We start from the raw sequence: 20,383 nt of genomic DNA, 5'->3' as shown, positions 1-20,383 counted from the left end.
GAGAAGAAAGGGGGCTGGCGGGTGGATAACCCGGACTGCAACAGTGAATACACTCGAACATCTACATTTATGTTAAGTGTACACAGCTGTACTATGTTCTTCGTGTTTCACTGTTGCAGTCATTACATCTGGGTAGAATCCCAAAGCTATGGATGGCAGAATGGAATCATACAGCATTAGGAGCAGCTATAAGGCCCTGCAGGACAGCAGTGGCAAACCTTGCCCTGGATTTAGAAGAGAGAGGTAATTGGTAATGTTTTGTGAATGTATGAACTGAGCTCCAAGTAGCAGCTTCTAGAATGTCTCTGGTAGGAACCCCTCTGAGAAATGCTGTAGAAGTAGATGCAGCTCTGGTGGAATGGGATCCGATTCCCTTGGGGACAGGTTTACCATGGTGGATGTAGCAGAAACGAATACAATGGCTTATCCATTCTGACATAATTCTGCTTTGATATAGCCCTCCCCTCTGCCCCTGCAGCAAATGCCACCAGTAGTTGCTCAGACTTTCTTAGAAATTTTGTCCTAAGTAGAATCTTAGTTGTCTGTGTACATACAATGAATGCAGAATCTGCTCCCCCTTGTTCTGCAGATTTGAGAAAATAGTTGGCAGGTGAATGGTCTGGTTAAGACCCACACTGGATACCACCTTAGGCATAAAAGAAGGATTGGTACTGAGGGCCATCCTGTCAGGATAAAAGATAATGAATGGTTCCACTGCCATGAGAGCCTATAGTTTTGAAATCCTTCTAGCTGAAGTGACTGCTAAAAGAAAGCCTGTCTACCAAGAAAGAAATTTTATGTCTGCAGTAGCAGCTGGTTCAAAAGGAGGTAGGGTGAGTTTTTTCAGCATAAAATTGAGGTCCCATGCAAGAGTCAGTGTTCTCCTGGGAGGTCTCAAATTTTTGGCCCCTCTGAGGTACTGCTTTAGCAAGGGATGAGAAAAGAGAGGAGGCCCTGTGTTATAATGAGCCGAGATGGCAGAGGCATTGATTTTTATAGCAGAAAAAGAAAGGCCCTTGTGAAGCATCTCAGTTAAATAATGCAAAATCTGAGGAATATCTGTTTCCAAAATACTTAGATGCAAAATATACCGATGCTTAATAGTGCGTTGGTTAAATCTAGCACAAAACCGACAGCCAGGCACGTTGTGATCAGGGCCTAGGCAAGAAATACAGTATAAATGGAAATCCTTATGAGGTATTTGCTTCCCACAATTAATACAATTAACTTTTTGAGACATCGGTAAAAAGCAAGAAAAAAGTTTCTCCAACGGGGTACTTGGCTTTAGTGAAGACTTCGGTTCTGAAACTCAAACTCGAACATTTCAGTACTCGGCCGACCAGCACTTCAAAATGCTTCTGTTTCGGGCACCGTGCGGCAAGAAAGACTAAAGAAAAAGGCGTCGGCTGCATGTTTTATACCCCTGACGTCATGGAAGAGAAGACAAACCGACGCAGGACCCAAGACTTTGGAATTCATGCCAACTGAGGGCAACCTGCCAGCAGATTACCCAAATGTAATGACTGCAACAGTGAAACACTAAGAACATCATCAACAATGTCTAGAAGAGGAGGTATAGCCAAAGGCCTATGCTGAGGAAGAAAAAAATCCCCAAGTCTTTTTAGATTCAGAAAAATCCTGACTTTCCCAGTGGAAATGTTCCCTTAAGGTATGCAAAGTTTCCCCAAACGAAAAATCCTCAGGGGGAGAAGCAGAAGGAATGGAATCTTCTGCATCAGAGTCCTCACAAGTAGTTATAGACAATTCCTGCTCATTAGATGAGTCAGAAGAAATAGAATCCTGTTCAGATAGTCAATATCTTGCCTAGGCCTCTTTGAAGGGGGGGGGGGTTGGCTACCCCTGATCAGAGTAATTAAATTTTCAGCCATTTTGATCATTTGTTTTTTAGGCATAGGAGCCTGCACATGTGGCCTAGGCGTTGTTTTTTTTAGACACAGATAGAGATTTTGGCCTTAGTTCTGAAGATGGCGTTGGTCAGGGCCTAGGCAAGGAATACAGAACAAATGGAAAGCCTTATGAGGTATTTGCTTCCCACAAGTAATGCAATTATTAACTTTTACTGGCATCGGTAAGTAACAAGAAAAAGTTTCCCCATCGGGGTACTTAGCTTTTTAGTTGAAGACTTCGGATCTGAAACTCAAAAACGAAAATTTCAGGAGTCGGCCGACCGGCACTTGCGAACTGCTTTTGCTTCGGGCACTGCGCAGCAAGAAAGACTGATGTAATGGGGTCGGCTGCATGTTTTATACCCCTGACGACCTGACGTCATGGAAAAAGGAAAAGCAACTGACGCAGGACCCAAGACTGTTAATCAGGCCGACTGAGGGCAACCTGCCAGCAGACTACCCAAATGTAATGACTGCAACAGTGAAACATGAAGAACATCTAATTTAATACTTTTACAGGGGTACTGGTAGTGTTTCTTTTGTGAGGGCTTTCAATAAAAGAGTTTTGTAAACTGGCTCAAATGGATATATCAAATAACTGTATAAAGGTTTAACCTGTCAAATAGAGTATGCAATTAACAAAAACTGAAACTAATAATTTAATAAAAAAATATAAAAGGTGGGAACGATAACTTAAATGTAATTGTGCTTTCTGTAATGTCTTCAAATATCAATGATCTCACAGATAAATACAAAAAAAAGAGTAACTATATCAAAAAATGTAGAATGTACATAGTTATGTTACAGGAGATGCACTTGGAAAGAAATGAACATGTGAATTTGATAAAGGTCTTCAGGATGGTTATTCAGTGGAATACCTGGGACAAAGGAAAAGAGGAGTACTTCTATTAATTGCAATAGGAGCTCCAATACTGACAAGAGGATAAAAAAAGATATTGACCGATTTGTAGTGCTAAGGGACTACTGCCAAGGGAGGAGAATTACATTGGCATGTATTTATATTCCCCCTAAAACTGCTATAATGGAGCTTAAGAAAAATGGGAGAAAATCAGTTTTCACTAAGGAATATTACTTATCATTGGAGACTGGAATTTGATCTGGGGACCCAAAATGGAAAATGTAACAAAGGACAGCAGATTTTTGAAGAAATTTATGAAAATATTTGGCATGGATTACATGAATTCAGGAATAGGAGTTCGGAGTGAATTTAAATATTCCCCAAGATATAAAAACTGGGCTAGTCTAGACAGAATTTACATTTCACAGGAACATGTGCATTTAAAAGAAAGTCTTGATACACACCCAATATCCATTTCAGATGATGCACCAACTACTAAAATAAAAACACAGGTTAGTGAAATAAAAATGAAACACTGGCTTTTTCCCACCTACCTACTGAAAAGAGCAATTTAAGGAACAGGTAGTGAAGATTTCAGGAGTGATTTGTGAGGACAGAAATTACTTCTGAAAATATATCTAGGGAGTAAAATACATCTCAAATATTCGTGGATTTCACCAAAAGACAAATATGGAAATCAAGAGGAGATGCAAATGGAAATGTTTTTGGAAGAATTAAATATGCCAAGGTTAGAGGTAGATGAGGCTCAATGGTTAAGATAGGAGGACAGGATATAAAAATCATGAGGTATAACCAATCTACAGGAAAGTCCCCTGGAATAGATGCTATTCCTACGGACGTTTGGAAGCTAGGAGTGAAAAAAACAGATGTGGAAAGTTTTAACAGTATTTTTAAGAGAAGTACAAACATCCTGGATGAAAACAGTGACAGCTGTAATATCTAAAGAGGGTAAAGATCCATCAGACCCAGCTTCATACAGGCCCATTTCAATACTAAACTGTGATTATGGAGTGTTCATGTCTATAATGGCTAAAAGAATGACAAAAGTAAAGCTAAAATTTATAAGGATCAATGTGGTTTTGTGGAGGGAAGGCAAACATATGACATTAACAGAACACTGATGATCCACAAGGAAGCATAATATAAGATACCATTGTTGTTGGTGGGTCCTGATGCACAGAAGGCATTTGACAGAGTAAGCTGGGACTTTATGAGGAGGGCAATGTAATCATTTGCATTTCCTGAAAAATAAGGTTGATTAGGTGGATTTATGAGGGATCCGAGGTGAAAACTTAAGTGGGTGAGGTCGTCTCTGAAATTCTGCAGGAGCAGAAGAACCAGGCAGGGATAGGTTCATAGGTGTGTACTAGACTAATGGCCCTGGAGCTTTTACAAGCCTAGCCCGTATGATTACCCCTGGCATCATGCCACCCAACCTTAGTTTCCAGTGCCTCTGTCGAGAAGAGCCACAGGAGTGATCCCCGAGGTGAATTTTCTATTTCCCATCCACTCATCAAGATTTCTCTTCAACAGGGCCAGTGAGGTGCTCTGTTCGACATGTATGGGAAGTCTACTCCATAGCATGGGCAGTCTCTGGGTTATGAACCTGTCTCTCCAGCATGCTCTATTGATTGTGGTAATGAAGATGACTTCTCTGGAGCATGTGGGTGCGGAGGGATTGGGATTTCTTTAGATGTAGCATTTCTAACAGAACTGGGTCAGACATGGCTTTCAAAGCACTTCAAAGTATCAAAATCCACAAACATGAAAATGACTGAGTCCCAGGCTGGAAAGAGTGAAAGTACACAAAATGGTAAATAAAATCTTTTACTAGTGCATGGGACTCAGTCATTTTCATGTTTATGTCAGACATGGCTTTGTAAGTCAAGCAGAGATCGCCTCTAAGTAAGCGATATGAGACAGAGAATAGTTGGGAGTTTTTTTTGAGTCTGTCCATACAGGACAAGTGTTTAAGGCCTAGGATCCTCTCTGTGAGGTACATTTGCAACCTCTCCAGTTGTTGAAGGTGTCTAGTGAGGTGCATGCCAAATGGGGCATTTTACTCTATGACTGGCCTAATGAGGGAAGAGAAGAGGGAGACAATAACCTCTTTCTTCCTGGATGCAAAACCCTTAGTAATGAGATGTGCCACACAGAAGGACTTTCTGACCACAGCGGCAATGTGCTGGTCAAAAGAGAGGTTGCTGTCAACCTGTGTTCCCAGATCTCTTATAACACCTTTTCTGTTCAGTGGACTACCACTGATGTGGTAATTCATGGGAACTGGGTTTTTAACAAAGGGGATGATGACATTTTTTGGCATTGAGCTTAAGGCCATGGTTCTGACACCAGTTGTTGGTCTCAGTGAGGCCCTTTTCTAGATGTCAACATCACTTGGGGAGTTAACAGCTCCCAGCTTGCAATCAACTGCAAACTTTGTCACCAAGAGACACTTCATGTTAGCCTGGACTTCAGAGAAGTAGATACCAAACAGGAGAGGACCCAGGACCGAACCCTGTGGGACTCCACTTGTGACTGGTCGGCAGTCTGACTTGGAGTCAGCTACCGTCACACTGTGGGTTCTGTGAGACAGTTTCTGCAACCCACCTAGTGAAACTGGGGCCGATGCCTAGATTAGTGAGTTTTTCCTATGATTCCTAAGTGGGGAATGGTATCAAACGCATTGGTGAGATCAAGGTAGGCTGTATGAACCACCTTGCCTTCATCCACAGCTCTGATGACTAACTCAAAGAAGTCAACCAAGTTGACCAGGCATGATCTACCCTTCACAAAACCAAACTGTGTGGAATCCACAGTTTGGAGATTCCCCATATCCTTGTTTATTAGGTTCGTGATGATGCGTTCCATAGCTTTGCATATCAGACTCGTCAGGCTAATGGGGCGATAGTTCCCAGGGTCTGTAGTCGCTCCTACTTTGTGGAGAGGGATGACTGTAGCAGTGCGCCATTCGGTAGAGACAAAGCCTGAGGTGAGGCTGTGATTGAACAAGGCACAGGTGAGGTGCCAGTTCACTCTGTAGTTCATATACAGTACAGCCAGGGATATTGTCAAGTCACATAGAAGCTGTATTCTTGGCCTTGGACAGTGCAGCTTTAACCTGTACAGCAATAATACTGGGTGCCTGGCAATCTACTGGTATTGTGATTGGTCCTCTGGGGGAGAGAGGGGTAAAGTTGGCACTGAACCTGTCGGCCAGTATATTGGCAATATCTGTTGGCTCAGTATAGGAGGTACCATTATGCAGTAGCTCAGAGCAAATTTGGGTATTGTTGTGGAGATTCCTTACATAACTGTAGAAGGCCTTGTGATCGTCTTTACTATCTGCTGCAATTCTGTTTTCATAGCTTTGGAAGATTTGATGAGGAATCTCAACTTTTTGTTGAGGGTGATACGGGGAGTTTTTCCAGTCTTGGGACTTCATCTTATTCTGCATCGGTTTCCTCCTTCTGTTGTACAGTTTGTTTATGGCAGGGGACCACCAGATTGGCTTCCTTTTTATGGAGGAGCCTATCTTGGTTTTATTGGGTATGGTGAAATCCATGCACTTGTGTACGTGTTTGTACAGTGCATTGGTGTGAGATTCTGCAGTCATGCAACTATTCTCCATTTGCATGGGTGCCGTGAAGTTAGCCACCTCTGTTTTTAGGAGCCCAAAGTTAGCTTTGGAGAAGTTTTTCATGGTGGTTTCCTTTGCAGGGGGGTGGGATGGAAGTGGATATCCAAGGTGATTAGTTTGTGGTTGGATCTAAACAGGAAGAAGTTGACTATTGGTGTAGAGCAGCGGTAGCCCATGTTGGTAATGACCAAGTCAAGGATATTGCTACCTCTATAGTGGGGGTAAGAATGAGCTGGACCAGGGCATTGGCATTAATGAATTCCAGGAAATGTTGGCCAAGTGTATTGGTACACGAGTAGCTTTCCCAGTTAATGGAGGGATAGTTCAAGTTGCCCAATATGAGGGTATTAGGTTGGACCCTAATATTCTCCAGGGTGCTTAGGAATGTGGAGTGCGAGTCTTGGGACATGGTTGGGGACCTATAGCAGGCTACGATGTGAATCACTGTCTTACCCACTGTTAGCTGCACCTGAAGCATCTCAGATGCATTATGTTGGGCTACCAGTCTGGAGGAGTGTGCATCCTTTATGAATATGGAAACACCACTGTCTTTGGAGCTTCAGTCCAAGTTCTGGAGCCGAACAGTATGGAATGAGCTGTAGCCTGGTAGTGCATGGGTGCTTTCTGCTGCCTTGAACCAGGTCTCTGTTATGGCACAAATGTCAATGTTCTCCATTTTAAGGAGTGCTTCGAGCGAATGCATTTTGAGATTTAGACTTCTAGCGTTGAGCAGCATGACCCTCAGCCTGCATTTATTTGTAGCTACTGGGGTGTTAATTGGGTCATTGGAACACTGCCTAAAAAAGGCACTACAAGGGTGGCAAGAGCCTTGGCCAGTATCCGGAAGCCCAGGGGTGACAGATGCAGGCCATCTCTGGCAAAGCATTGAGGTCTGTCAATCATGCCTTCCCAGGCAGACAGATACTGGATCCCCTTAGAATAACACCAGAAACTTAGCCAGTTGATAAAATCAGTCATTTTCTGCTTGTACTGCGATATCATTCTGGGTAATGGTAGGATGCTGCTCAGGACTAGGGTCATAGCTGCCTGGGCTACATAATCTGAGAGCTCCTCCATGTCTCTCCATGTAGTCCAGGGAAGTACGTCTCAGGTCATTCACACCCACATGTACAATGACAGTCATATTTGCACCTGCTGTTGAGGGACCAGAGTGCGTGCGTTATGTGGCTGATCTTGGCACCTGACAGGCAGCTTGACTGTTACTTTCTCCTTATTTAACCAAGTGGGACATCAGTGTGCCTCATTATCGAGTCACCTACGACTAGTTAGTTGGGCATGCTGTTTTGGCTTAGGGACTTTGGTTGAGTGGCACACTGTTTAGGAAAGTTGTGTCTCATGATTAGTGTTGTGGTGGTAGAGTGCATTTCTGCCTTGGAGATCTCTGCGGTTTGGGTAGATTTTTATTGACAGCCTCAGTGAAGGTAGGTGTGCGGTTTGTGTTTTTATGTGAAGGCAGTGCCGGTGTGAGTTCTGGAGGGCTGTGTGTTCCATGTGGTGTTATGGAACTGTTGACCTTCTCCCTCTTGACCAGCTATTCCAGTCTTGGCTGGAGAGTGTGCAGCTTCCAATTTGGATATATAACTGCATCTCTTGCAAGTCTGAGTGTTGGGAGGCAAGAGGATAGGGTTGTCAATGTACATGAGGCAGTTGCTACATTGCCTCAGGATGCCTAAATTCACCAGGTTGATAGGAGAAAGCACAGGAAACTGACATGCCTAGAGAGGAGGGCATTAATAATAAGTACTGGAGCCGTTTCCTTGATGAACGTTTAGTGCTGGTAGCACTTTAGTGTGCTACAATAATTGCTACAAGAAATCTGGTGAAGTGCTAGACTAATAAGCTAGTAAAAGTGCAGGAGAGGAGAGCACTAGCAGATCTAAGGGAAAAATTGAACAGCAGACTTTGGCACTGCTCAGCTTACAAACAGTCCTGGATACAACAAATCTGTATCAGGACTGGACTAGGATGATGTCCCCCCCCCTTTGTTATTTGCATTATATTTAGAACCACAGGCAAAGAAAATAAGGGACTTAGAAATTCAAGGACATACTTGGTATGGTAGTCAAGAAAAGATGGCTCTATTTGCAGATGAAACTATTCTATACCCGACAAAAACAAAGATGACAGTGTTGTGGAACATTTTGAGACAGTTTCAAATCTTTTCGGGGCACAAAATTAATGACGTTACAACAAAGGCAACAGCGGTAAATGATGTACCCACACACAAATTGGTTCAGCAATATCCATTATTTATGGGGACATGATAAATTGAAGTATTCAGGAGTATGGATTAAAGATTATTCTGGTATGGCAGCTAAGGATATATGGGAAGAGACTAAAAAGATAAAACAAAAACTGATAAAGTGGAAGCTTTGTTATATCGATATGGATAGTAAGATACAAGCAGTCAAAATGTTCTTAGTTCCTTTAGTCTTATAAAAAAGTCAGGTATATTTTTATCAACCAGAGGAGATGTTGTGATACCAATTATAAAGAGCTGAAGGACAATCTGGGAGGGGAAGACGACAAAAGTCAAGTGGGATAAGCTGATTCTAACTAGAACAGATTACTCAATTTGAAGAGGTATTTCAGAGCTACACAGTTAAGGCTCCTATACATAGCACAAGCAGAAAAAAGAAGTTATGTACTCACCATAACATTCCATCTGTGTTGTCTACTTTTACCATCGACATATGGGTTTGGTTCAGAGCATCAGAAGCAACTTGGTCATTACTACAGCTTGCGCTAGCCAATAACTCTTGAGCTTTACCCTTACTGAGAGAGTGCCCCTCTCCTAATTACCTCAGACCGAGTTTACAGAAAGCACATACAAGAAATATAGCAACCCAATAGCTTTCATAGAGTCCGTACCTGGAACCATACACATGTAACACTAGGGGCAAAAAGTCATTATCTTCCCATCAAAGGCTTTGAAGGGCAGGGGGAAGGAAGGAGGGAGGTACAGGATAAATAAAAATGGACAAAACAGATGGAACGTTATGTTACGTACCCAACTTCTTTACCTGATGTAGTATATTTTCATTTTATCTTCGAGATATGGGACAGAGTCCCCAGCAACCTAGAACCTTGGGAGAACTCAAGGAATGATATTCCTGAGCACCATGAACCAAAAGATGCTCTTCCCCTTGAGACCATATCCAGCTTGTAATGAGTAATAAAAGTAAGGCGGGTAAGCCCAAGTTGCTGCTGCACAAGCATCCACAGAAGTTCTAGACTGAAAAACTACTGAAGTAGCTGCAGCTCTTTGTAGAATGAGCCCTTAAAGGTCTAGGCAAATTCATTTTCTTTTTATTACAGATTAAAAAATATATATTCTTTGAGCCATCTGGCTAACCTCACTTTGCTCACTGGTTGTCCAAATCTTGTAGACGAGAATGACACAGTTGGTCGGATTTTCTTAAATTCTTAGTTCTATGTAGAAAAAACAGAATTGTTTGTGATATAATAAATGTAAGCAGTATTCACCGTTAGCACAATTGGGAAAAATACTGGTAAATTAATAGTCTAACTGATACTGATCTCTGACACCACCTTAGCTGAAAAGGAAGGGTTAGATCTCAGTAAAACTATCTTTGTGGAAAATCAGGTAAGGAGGTATACATAAGGCTTGTATTTCTGAAATCCTGGCAGAAGTTATTGACACTAAGAATATAGTTTTCATGGATAAAACTTTAGATCACATTCAGCTGATGGTTCAAAGGGAGGCTGAACAATGGTTTGTAATGCTAAGTTTAGATCCTCAGGTGGGGTAGGGGTCTCTATAAGGGAATTTTAGCAAGTGTGTTCCTTTTAAGAAGGCTTTGCAAAGCTTATGAGAAGCCAAGGAGGATTCTTCAAAACCATTATTGAATTTTTATGGTAGAATGAGAAGCACCTGCCTTGAAAAGAGAAGCTAAAAATTCTAGGATTTTATCAATGGTAGCTGAAAAGGGAGCAATATTGTTGTCATGAGGCCAAAAGAAAAACCACCTCCATTTACTAGCATAGAGCTTGCATGTAGCCGGTTTATACGAGGCCAAGAGAACATGGTGTACAGAGAAAAAAAATGAAGGCAGCCTGGATATCAATGGAACTGGAGGAACCAAGCTGTCAGCTTGAGGTTCACAATGTTCAGATGAAGCAGTCCCTCTGGATGGGATAGAAGATCTGGAGCCAGGTCTAGAATCAAAGTTGGTTTAACCAGATAAGGACAAAAAAAGGGGAACCCTATCTGTTGGGGCCAACAAGGGGTAATGAGGATTACTTTGCCCTTCAGCCTGATTGCTTTCTGTAGGAATCTCAGAATTAGGGGAAACGGGGGAAGGCATAAAGCAGTCCGGAGGGCCAAATGTGTTTAACAGCATCTCTCAGGGACTCCCCAGAAGGGGAATCAGGGCAAAATATTTGCTGCAATTGTTTAGGGGAGAGGCAAATAAATTGCAATAAGGCTGGCCCCACTAACGAAAAATCGTTTCCATCACCTTCGGACTGAAATATCACTTATGAGGCAGAAGAATACACATGACTGGTTTGGCCTGCTATCACAATGAAACTCCCCAGAATGTGTGTTACTATCAGAAAGTGGTTGGAAGAGATCAACCCATTACCACACTCAGAGATTCTTAACATAGGTGTTACGATTTGTTTCCTCCCTTTTTGATGATGTACCAAACCATTGACAGTGTCTGTTTGAATCGCCATTGTTCCCAAAGGAAAAACAGTCTGACAGCCTTGCAATGCTAAAAGCACTGCCCTTCCTTAAGATAGATAATGCCCCCAATCCCATCTCGGAGATATCCATGGTCACTATGGCTATGGGTTGTGGTCGGACAAAAGGACGGCCTAGAAGGATGTCTTTGGAGCGTACCCACCAAGCTAAATCTTTTCTGAAAAGATTGGGCAAGATCAGTTCTGCTGTGAACTGGTGTCATACTGACCCTTGAGATGCTAGCAACCACTGTAGAATTCTCGTGACATCTTGCTAAGGGAGCTAGGGTTATCATTGCTGTTGTACAGCCTAGTGCATTTAAGACTAAACTAGCAGCAACTTTTCTGGTGCTGCTTATCTTCTGGACCTCAATTTTTATTTTCTGTAGCCTCAAAGGGGGAAGAGATGCTATGGAAGTTTGTGTACCTAGAAGCGCTCTTATGAATTCTAAGTTCTGAGTTGGGGTCAAATTTGAATTTTCATAGCTTACAGTTATTCTCAAAGGAACAGACATGTAAGCACCTGATCCCTCGCTTGTAACAACTGGTACCTGGTGGGGGTGATAAGACAATTGTCTAGATACAGAAACACTAAATCCCTCCAGTCTCAAGTGAGCTGCTACTACTGCCATGCATTTGGTGAACACCCTGGGGACTGTGGTGAGGCCAAAAGGTAGAGCTCTGAATTGGTTGCGACTGGCTCCCACAGCCAGAAGCAGAGAAACTTTCTGAATTTATCCATTTTTATATAATGCGCATCCTGAAGATCTACTGAACACATCAAGTTGACATTTTCCAGAAATGGAAGTATGGACTGCACTGTGACCACCTGGAATTTGATTTGGCAAAATGACTTGTTCAGTACACTTAGATCCAAAACTGGACTCCAGTCTCCTGCCTTTTTTGGCACTCAAGTATCTTAAGTTATTTGTATCCAGGCATTTTGGTGCACGGATAAGGGCCCCTTGAATGCCTCCAAAGGAATACAATTGGGTCTCCATTCAGGAACTCTGGTAGGTTTACCTGGAAAGAATCCCTGAAACCCTGGTCCTGTGGGTTACCTCTGCCTTGTAGGTGGCATCTTCCATCGAACCCCCCACCCCACCCCTAGGGAAACTACCTCCATCCTTTAAGTTCCCTTGGGATTTTTTGAACCACATCTTTCCACTGCCTGTTTTGAGAAGGATCGCTGAGGAGTGGAAAAACGTATGCCCGTGGCAGAAAAGGTCTTTCCATACTTTTCACACCTGGATAGAGTTTCTTTAACTTTTGGGCCAAAAAGGGATCATCCGTCAAAGGGTGCACTGACAAAGACAAAAGGCTCCACAAAAATCACAGAGACGCATCAGGCATATCTAACTGCAACGCTGAAACCAACTGCTCTGGTGGTCCATTTGGCTGCATGAGCAATAAGCCTCACAGACGAGTTAGACTCCAGGGTAGCCATCTGGGAAGCAGTCTAATCTTGTACTTCCTCAGGAACAGATCCTGCCAGGGTATGTGATAACTTCTTGACCAGATCCCTTTGAAGTCTGGTGAAGTGTGCCAAAAAAGGCAAAGGTCAAGTATGTGTAGCCCGCTTCCCAAATCTATCCATCACTTGAGACTCTCTGTTGGGTGGATGGATAGAGGAACTCCTGTCGGCCACTTCATTCTTTGTGACTGTCGCCACGACCATGGCAGCCACAGCTAACCCTGTAGCCCAGAACCATGTCTTTGGAAGCTGATAAGATTTTATCAGGTCTCCTGAGAATAGGTTCTATGGTGTCAGGGGACTTCTATGCCCACTGACATATCAACTGGATGAGCTTGTCAAGCAGGTGGAATCACCCAAGAGGTAGATGGTCGGGTGCCAAAAGCCTGCAGGTTCACAGACTTCTCTTAAGATTTTGGGACTTCCAACCACCCCTCTGCTTCAGTATTCCCATGGTGTCTGCAAAGGAAACATCAGGGGTGACCTTTGGGATCCCTCTCCTTCATTCAAGTCTGTGTGTCCAGTGATTGATTGATTCCTCCTCTTACACTTTCTCTTCTTAAGGACCTCTTCAGTGGGATGATCTGGGGAGGTATCAGAAGAGGAAAGAACTCTTATCTGGGATTCCTGAGGTTTCAGCATCCACTGACCCAGTGGGAGTGCAGATTGACTACCTGGGTGTGAGGAAGAAAGGGATACTTGCTCTAAGGTAGGAGTCGTCCACTGTCTGACTATGGCAGTCAGAACTCTCTCCCATCAGCTTGAAAGCTGGCCCTCCCTGAAGAGGGAAGGGAGTCTGGAACTGAGAAAGACTGCATTGGAACTGTGGTCACTCCCCACTCCGAAGACACAAAAGATGGAGCAGAGCTGCTCCGTGCCGATGCCCCAAGGTGCAGAGAAGACTGAAAAATTAGGAGTAGACTCCTGCCCCTTGGAGCCAACAGGACAGACATAGCCCCCAGAAGTCTCCAGATCCAAATGGACCACAGACCTCAGAGCAAAAACCAGTTCCCAAAACGTGGATAACTCCAAAGCTAATGCAATTAGCACTGGGAAACTCTGAGCTGGAGACTCTAATGCTTCAGATGAAGTCAGAGGATGAAAACCTGGAGAGGTGAAGGAAAGTTTGGCTCCAATATCAAAATGGGGTAGGAGTCTAGGAAGTACCGGACAATCCTTGTACCAAGAGTATTTTATTCACCAGCCTCTCCTCGTCATCTTTACTTAAACATCTGGTGGAACGCACACAGTAGAAGGTGATTTTGGGAGTTTGGTCTCTCTATAAAAGAAGATAGTCTCCCAGAAAATGAATCAATTGAGGGAGAATACAAAATTCTCAGAAGAGTCAATACTTGGTTCGTCAGCTTGTAAACGTGGTACCGAAATAGTTGGCATTGAGGTAGGCATCTGCACTGGTAACTTCTGTGTTGATGCACTCGGTCCCACTGGACCCTTCGGGGCCAGAGATTTAAGTGTGGAGGCAGTCGGTTCCAAAGATCCTGATGAAACTGAAGATTTTTACTTTTTCATAAGAGGTGCCAATGGTGTACAAGGCATGACATACTCCTCTTCTTGTCTAAAATTTTTGAGGATAACAAAAAAAGGAGAAGACACATCACTCTTGCTCCTTGTTTTGCCTGGTCCAGACACAGCCTTAATAAGGCTAATGGTATCATACTTTTAATTTTGTTTTCTCTTTCCCCAAGTGCCCTGTGATTGAAACTATGACAAATTGAACAGTCCTTCTTGCAGATGGACAGAGGCTAGGCAATCAACACAACTGGTGACTAGCAGACATTGGTATCTTGTGTCTGCCTTTCTAGCATCATTTGAAACCAGATGAGACTTTTGGTTTATCTGCCATGGAGACGAAAAAGACGTTATCATCAATGGTGAAAAAAACACACAATTGAACAGTAAACAGAAAACTTTTTCCTTTTGTTTTTACAGAAAGACAGTAAAGAAATTAAGAGGAGAAAACTGTAAACAAAGAGAGGAAGGGAGAGGAAAATTCAGATACAGAAATAGTGGGTAGGGTTTTAAAATGAGCAACTAGCAAAAATGGATACCAAGAGTGAAACAGAAAAAAAATACAAATTTTACTTAGCTCAAGAGCTATGGCAAACACGCCCGTCAGGGAAAGTGAAAACAGAGATCTGAGGTAATTGAGACAAGAGCATTCTGGGAAAGGGTAAAGCTCAAGAGCTTTTGGCCAGTGCAAGCTGTAGAAACAGCAGAGTCAGTTCTGATGCTCGGAAAAGAATCTATATGTCGAGAATAAAATGAAAATTGACATAATGATCTACAATTCATAGTGTAAAAGGGATGATGTTAAAACGGGGGAAGCACAAGAAACAGACTGGGATTTTGGATGCAGGCCTTTAAGAAGAGCAATAATCATACAGATTTATTATATCCATAAAGCAGCATTAAGTATTCTAAGAATTAAGCCACCACGAGAATGGAGAAAGGAGATTCTGCCAATAGCAATTATTGTAATTAGGAAGCTAGACAATAAGCAAGAGGTGGCTGGAATTTATTGGAGAAAACTGGAAAAGAAATCAAGGTACTGGGAGCAAATAACTAGAGGGGAAAAGGTAAACAGAATGGGAAGACGCCAAGAATTTATTCGAACTGCAGGTTAAAAACTGCCTTCCCCATCAAAGATTGATATCAGAGAATAGACAAAGAAATAAATGGGGGGTCCTAAATGAAAGACCAGCACTGGTAGAGTTTTTAGTAGACACTAGAACAGAAGCTGCCATTAAAAAGGAGCAATGAGTAGAGCATGTGGAATATTGCATGATAACTAAGAATCAGAGGTGGTTAGAAAGAATTGAGAAGAGAGACTGGATAAGCAATTCACAAAGAACAATGGGAGAATATATGTTGTTGTTTGTCTTCCGGCTTTTTCCCCGGTAAGGGATCGCCACAGCGGAACTCCGATCCACTAATGATTGGCAGTAGATTTTTACGAAACGCCGAGGTGCTAGCTCGACGCCCAACCTTCAACGAAGGCACGCCTATTTAGACATGCATGTCTTTCGAAAGCTACCCAACCACGGGGAGGACATGCAGACTCCACACAGAAGGCACTCCCAAGCCAGGCCGAGAATAAAACGGGAGAAACTCTTGCTGTAACAACGTTACCGCCGTACCAACATGGCAAATGGGAGAATATATGTATGTCTCCTAAATATGCAATAAAATCTAGAAGATTAGGATTTTTGCTTGGAAATGTTTACATAGGTATTTTTACACCCAAGTAGACTCCAGGGAATTTTTCCTCCAGTAGACAGCAAATGTTGAAGGTGTGACAGGAAGAAAGCTATTGAGAACATTTTCTGGAAGTGCTGTGGGTTGGTGGACTTGAGGATTCCATGCGGGATGCACTGCTGGAAATGCTGGGTTGGTGGATTGGTGTGACAAGAGAAATTATTTTTCTGAGCTATGATATAGAACCACAATTGCCTAGACATGGTAAGGCCTTGCTGTGTCTAATTATGGTGGACGCCAAAAAAAAGGCAATTACTAGAAAATGGAAATCAAAATCTAAACCAACTATATTAGAAATAGTGAATATAGCAAAGATAAAACAACTGGAATTCAGATCTCTCTAAAAGGGTAGGATCGAACTACATAAGAATAACTGTGAATTATGGGAACTATATACAGGGGAGGAATGAGGTTTAAAAGCAGGCAGGACTTGAAGCTATGTAATGTCTGACTGAAAATAACTGGTAGATAAATGATGTATAATGTTTGCAACTGGGTGTTTGTCAGTATGGTTTGTGATGTAAAATGCTTGCAACTAGGATTGTGTCAGTGTGGTTGTGTTAAATGTATGTTTGCTTATGTCGTGATAGTTTAATAAAGATGTTTCTTGTTTAAAAAAAGGGGCAAGAACTGAATAATGTAATGCTGTTTAGGTTATAATGATATATGTGAAGCATGTTTGTCAATTACAAGTTAATACAGTTTGACTACTTTTATATAAATGTGAAATTGCCTTGTCACAAGTGTTAATTCAATAAAGGTACATTTAAATAAAAAAAAAAAGACCTGACCTGTAAAGGTCGGAGGCTCCGAGGAGCAGAGACAACTCTGACAATCTCAGTGTCAGCTATCACCGCAGATCAAGCACAGACCCCACAGCTCAAAAAGTAATCAGTCTCCGACTCACTTGAAGCTGGTCCACAGAGACTTTACCATAGAAGAGGATGCAATGAACGTCAGATCCAATATGGATGGATCTGGAATTCTTGGTTCCAACTGCTCCGAAACCAAAGGCCACATCAGATAAGGAGACAAAAACTGATGGCAGTAGTACTTACGAAGGTCAATAGACTGGATGGGCTAGAGCTGGGGGGAACCCCCATTTGCATCAAGAGAAATTTCCTCGTCATCCTACCACATCTGCTTTGGTCAGACTTCTTGAGGATCGTGAAGACGATGCAATGGATGAAGTCCTGGAGTGGTGACGTCTCTCCAGGAATGGTGATGGGAGGGGACAGAATCCAGAGATGAATCATATCAGGTCTGAAGAAGCTTCTTCAGATCAGAGTGGGACAGATCAAATGATGCACATTTGACTTCAGAAGCTGTAGTATCCAAGTGTTTCACCTTTGGATCCAATGAAGTCAGATCTGCCAGTTTAGGTAGTTTTTGAGGCGGTTCTGCACCAGTAGCTGAGCTCAGAGCAGAAGATCCGGAAAGGGTCTGAAGGACACTTTGCCTCTTGTCTGTTTTCTTGGGGGTTTGAACCCCTGGTACTGTCTGAGATGTGGTGGAAGGAAGCAAACCTTTCGAAATAAGATTTTTCCTATCCAAGGCCATGGATTAAAGGCCTTACATACATCATAGGACACGTTCAAATGAGCTGGGCTTAAACAGACAAGAATAATGAGCATTTGACAATGGTATCTTGTGGACACAGGCCTTGAATTTTTAAAATTTTTTTTTTTCAGTAATTCTGATATGTATCCAAAAGCTACACTCTGAAAGGAAATTTTTTCTACACAAATAATAAAGGGGCAAAAGTTACCAATGATGGTAACGGAGACTACCGCTAGGGTATGACAGGAAAGAAAACCAAGAAAATACCAACAATGGTAATATTTATATTACAAAGTGTATAAAGGGTAAGAGTTGGATATTACAGAACAAAGATAAAAGAAAAAAATATACTGAATCTGTTTTTTTTACTCAAAGACAACAAAGCTCAAGAGCTGAGACCACATCTGTATGTGAAGGCAGCAAATGCAATCTAAGATATGGTAGAGGGCTAATGAATTATGGGCAGAGCAGCAGCTCTAGAGCTTTCAGTGTTCCATGAGCTGTAAAAAGTAGCCAGGTCAAATTCAAATCCAACTGTTGAGGGACAGACTAAAATGACATTGAATACATTTAAAATGGGGAATGTTTTTTTTCCCAAAGGGAACTTAGCTCAGCAAAGGAAAACAAACTGAATGTTGATCCTCAAAAGCAGACACAGGAGTGCTATCTTCATATAGCAGTGAAGCTCAGAACAGTTTGGCACTCAAACCTATTTTTAAAGCAGCTCCGCTTGAGCTGCCAAATGGTATGAGCACACGGAAGGTGCCTTGAAGCTATAGAAGCTGGCCAGCAGTTATATTGTTGATAGGATTTAACCCAATAGAGCTAAGGCTACTGCAGTGATCAATATAATTAACTCTACTTCATATGGATGGGGAGCTTGTTCCAGAGAAAGGCTAGTCTTGGAGACTCAAACCTGTCCTTCCAATATATCCTACTTCTGTTGCAGCCAAGGTTTAGGTCCCTATATTGCAAACATCTGCAAACTTGGCCAGATAAAGGCCCATGACAAAGGTCTTGACTTCAGAGGAGAAGCAGCGGCCTCAGCACAAAGCCTTGATGGCTTCTACTAGTGACTGGCCATTTTGTGGCGGTATACTCCTTTTTTCCTGTGTGCCAGCTGGCTAACCAGTGGATGACATATGGGTTTATATCTAATTTTGTGAGTTTGACTACAACGCCCAAGTGGGTTCTTGTGTTGAATGCTTTTGTCCAGGTCAAGGTAGGCAGTACGTGACATTTTGCCCTTGACAATTGCTTTGATGACCTTCTTGAAGTCCATCAGGTTGAGTAGGTGTGAGATGCTCCTAACAAAACCTAAACCTTTTCCTTACGCCAGAATGGCAAGGTCAACATTGTACCATTCATTCCTTAGGGGGATGCAATTCATTCTCTCAGGCTTATGTGCCATGTAATTGTGGCAAAAACTGATTCAGCTTCTGGAATAAGGTTATCCTTTTGTTTTGTCCTCGTCACCATGTCTGCTCTTACAACTACATATTCTGCTGTCATTTCTACACATTATAAACTTATATACTCCACCACACAGTCCTGATTTTTAAGGGATATCTAGAGAAGTGGGATATTTTTTGTACTTAAATATATAGTAGCATGAAGTGAGCCTTATTTAACAGTTTTCTGTCCCTAATGGTGGCTTAGACTTAGGGTTACTACTACAATTTATCTCAAGGGCTCAGTGGTTTGTTAAGTTAAATTATTTTCCAAAAAGGTAAATAAGTTGAGTCAGTATGACATTCACCTGATTGGTTCTTTATAGTACCATACTGTCATTTAATGCTGCAGTGATGCACAAAACTTAAGGACAAGTACTAATGTCTTCAGTGATGCCAACACCATATACATTACTGAAGCATTCTAAAACATAAATTCTCTGATGCCTATAGATGCGAAACCCCTTCAGATTACACAGCTTTCTGTAATGTGAGACGGTCCCAAATCACAAAGTATGAAAACTAACCTAAAACTTTCCTAAGATTCATACTATTTAACTGGGGTCTGTTCAGGTAAGAGCTTTTTGTAGGTGTGAAGAATTGTGGCATTCTAGACTGGCTGGGCATTACAGTAGCTTTGAGGCTGGCAGTAAAGGAGTGGTTTAAATAATGAGAATTTAATTTGTTGAGAAATTGTAATGCTTGGGCATTAGGTGGAGAGGGTTAAGTCCAACAGATATTTCAGTATCAGACACATGCATACCTGTTCACTCAAACAAAACTCAACCAGTGCTATATCTCCTTAGTCATCCAGTAAAGAAGCTTATTACATTTCAACTATTAGATCTTATAATACAAATCCAAGCTACCTCATTATCTCAGCTTACCATAGCATGCTGCATTACATATAGCAGAAAAGACCTGCAACTTTACAGTCTACTCCATTGTCACATTCCTGAAACTAGACCAGGTTCCAATGTGATGTGTCAAATGTAGATGAAGTACATAAAGACAGAGTCTTTAAAGGTTTCTTCTACATATTTTTGTCTATTATTCATCGGTGTTATTACCTGTGCTGAGCTTCCAGTTTCTGCTCCAGTTTTTGCTGGCACAAAACAGCGTGCTTTCTTTTCACAGCTTGTTCAAATCCAGGCTTGGCTTTAAGGGCATGATCATAACATAAGACAGAGTGGTTGTATTCACCAAGCATCTAAAAAAATAAAGGTAATACAAAAAAACAAATTACATGCTTCCCCACATACAATCATAATCCAGTTTATGACAGACTGCTGAAAATTACTATAAAGCAAAACATAAGCAGCCAGACAGTTTAAGAAAAAAAATGTATTTTTGGACATCTGTACAACATTAACATCAAGGTCTTAAAAACCAAAGTTGTACAGAAATCATGCCAAGAAACTCTTATTTAAAAAAAACTGCCAAAATAAATAAAAGTATTCATTAAAATGA

At 41.9% G+C, this 20,383-nt stretch overlaps 1 protein-coding gene across 2 annotated transcripts in view; it reads right to left on the bottom strand.

Annotated features, from left to right (window-relative positions):
* The window catches only part of TTC17 (tetratricopeptide repeat domain 17), a 3,338,929-nt gene that overhangs the window by 2,566,916 nt on the left and 751,630 nt on the right, over nucleotides 1-20,383 (bottom strand). For both annotated transcript variants that reach the window (XM_044083397.1, XM_044083398.1), the window contains exon 8: nucleotides 19,984-20,123. In XM_044083397.1, coding sequence (XP_043939332.1) covers nucleotides 19,984-20,123 — 140 coding nt within the window. The remainder of the gene's footprint in view (nucleotides 1-19,983; nucleotides 20,124-20,383) is intronic.

The sequence above is a fragment of the Protopterus annectens genome, chromosome 9.part0, assembly GCF_019279795.1.
Source record: "Protopterus annectens isolate FY-2018-M chromosome 9.part0, PAN1.0, whole genome shotgun sequence".
NCBI classification, from domain to species: Eukaryota; Metazoa; Chordata; order Ceratodontiformes; family Protopteridae; genus Protopterus; species Protopterus annectens.
This window is presented reverse-complemented; position numbering and strand designations above follow the sequence as displayed.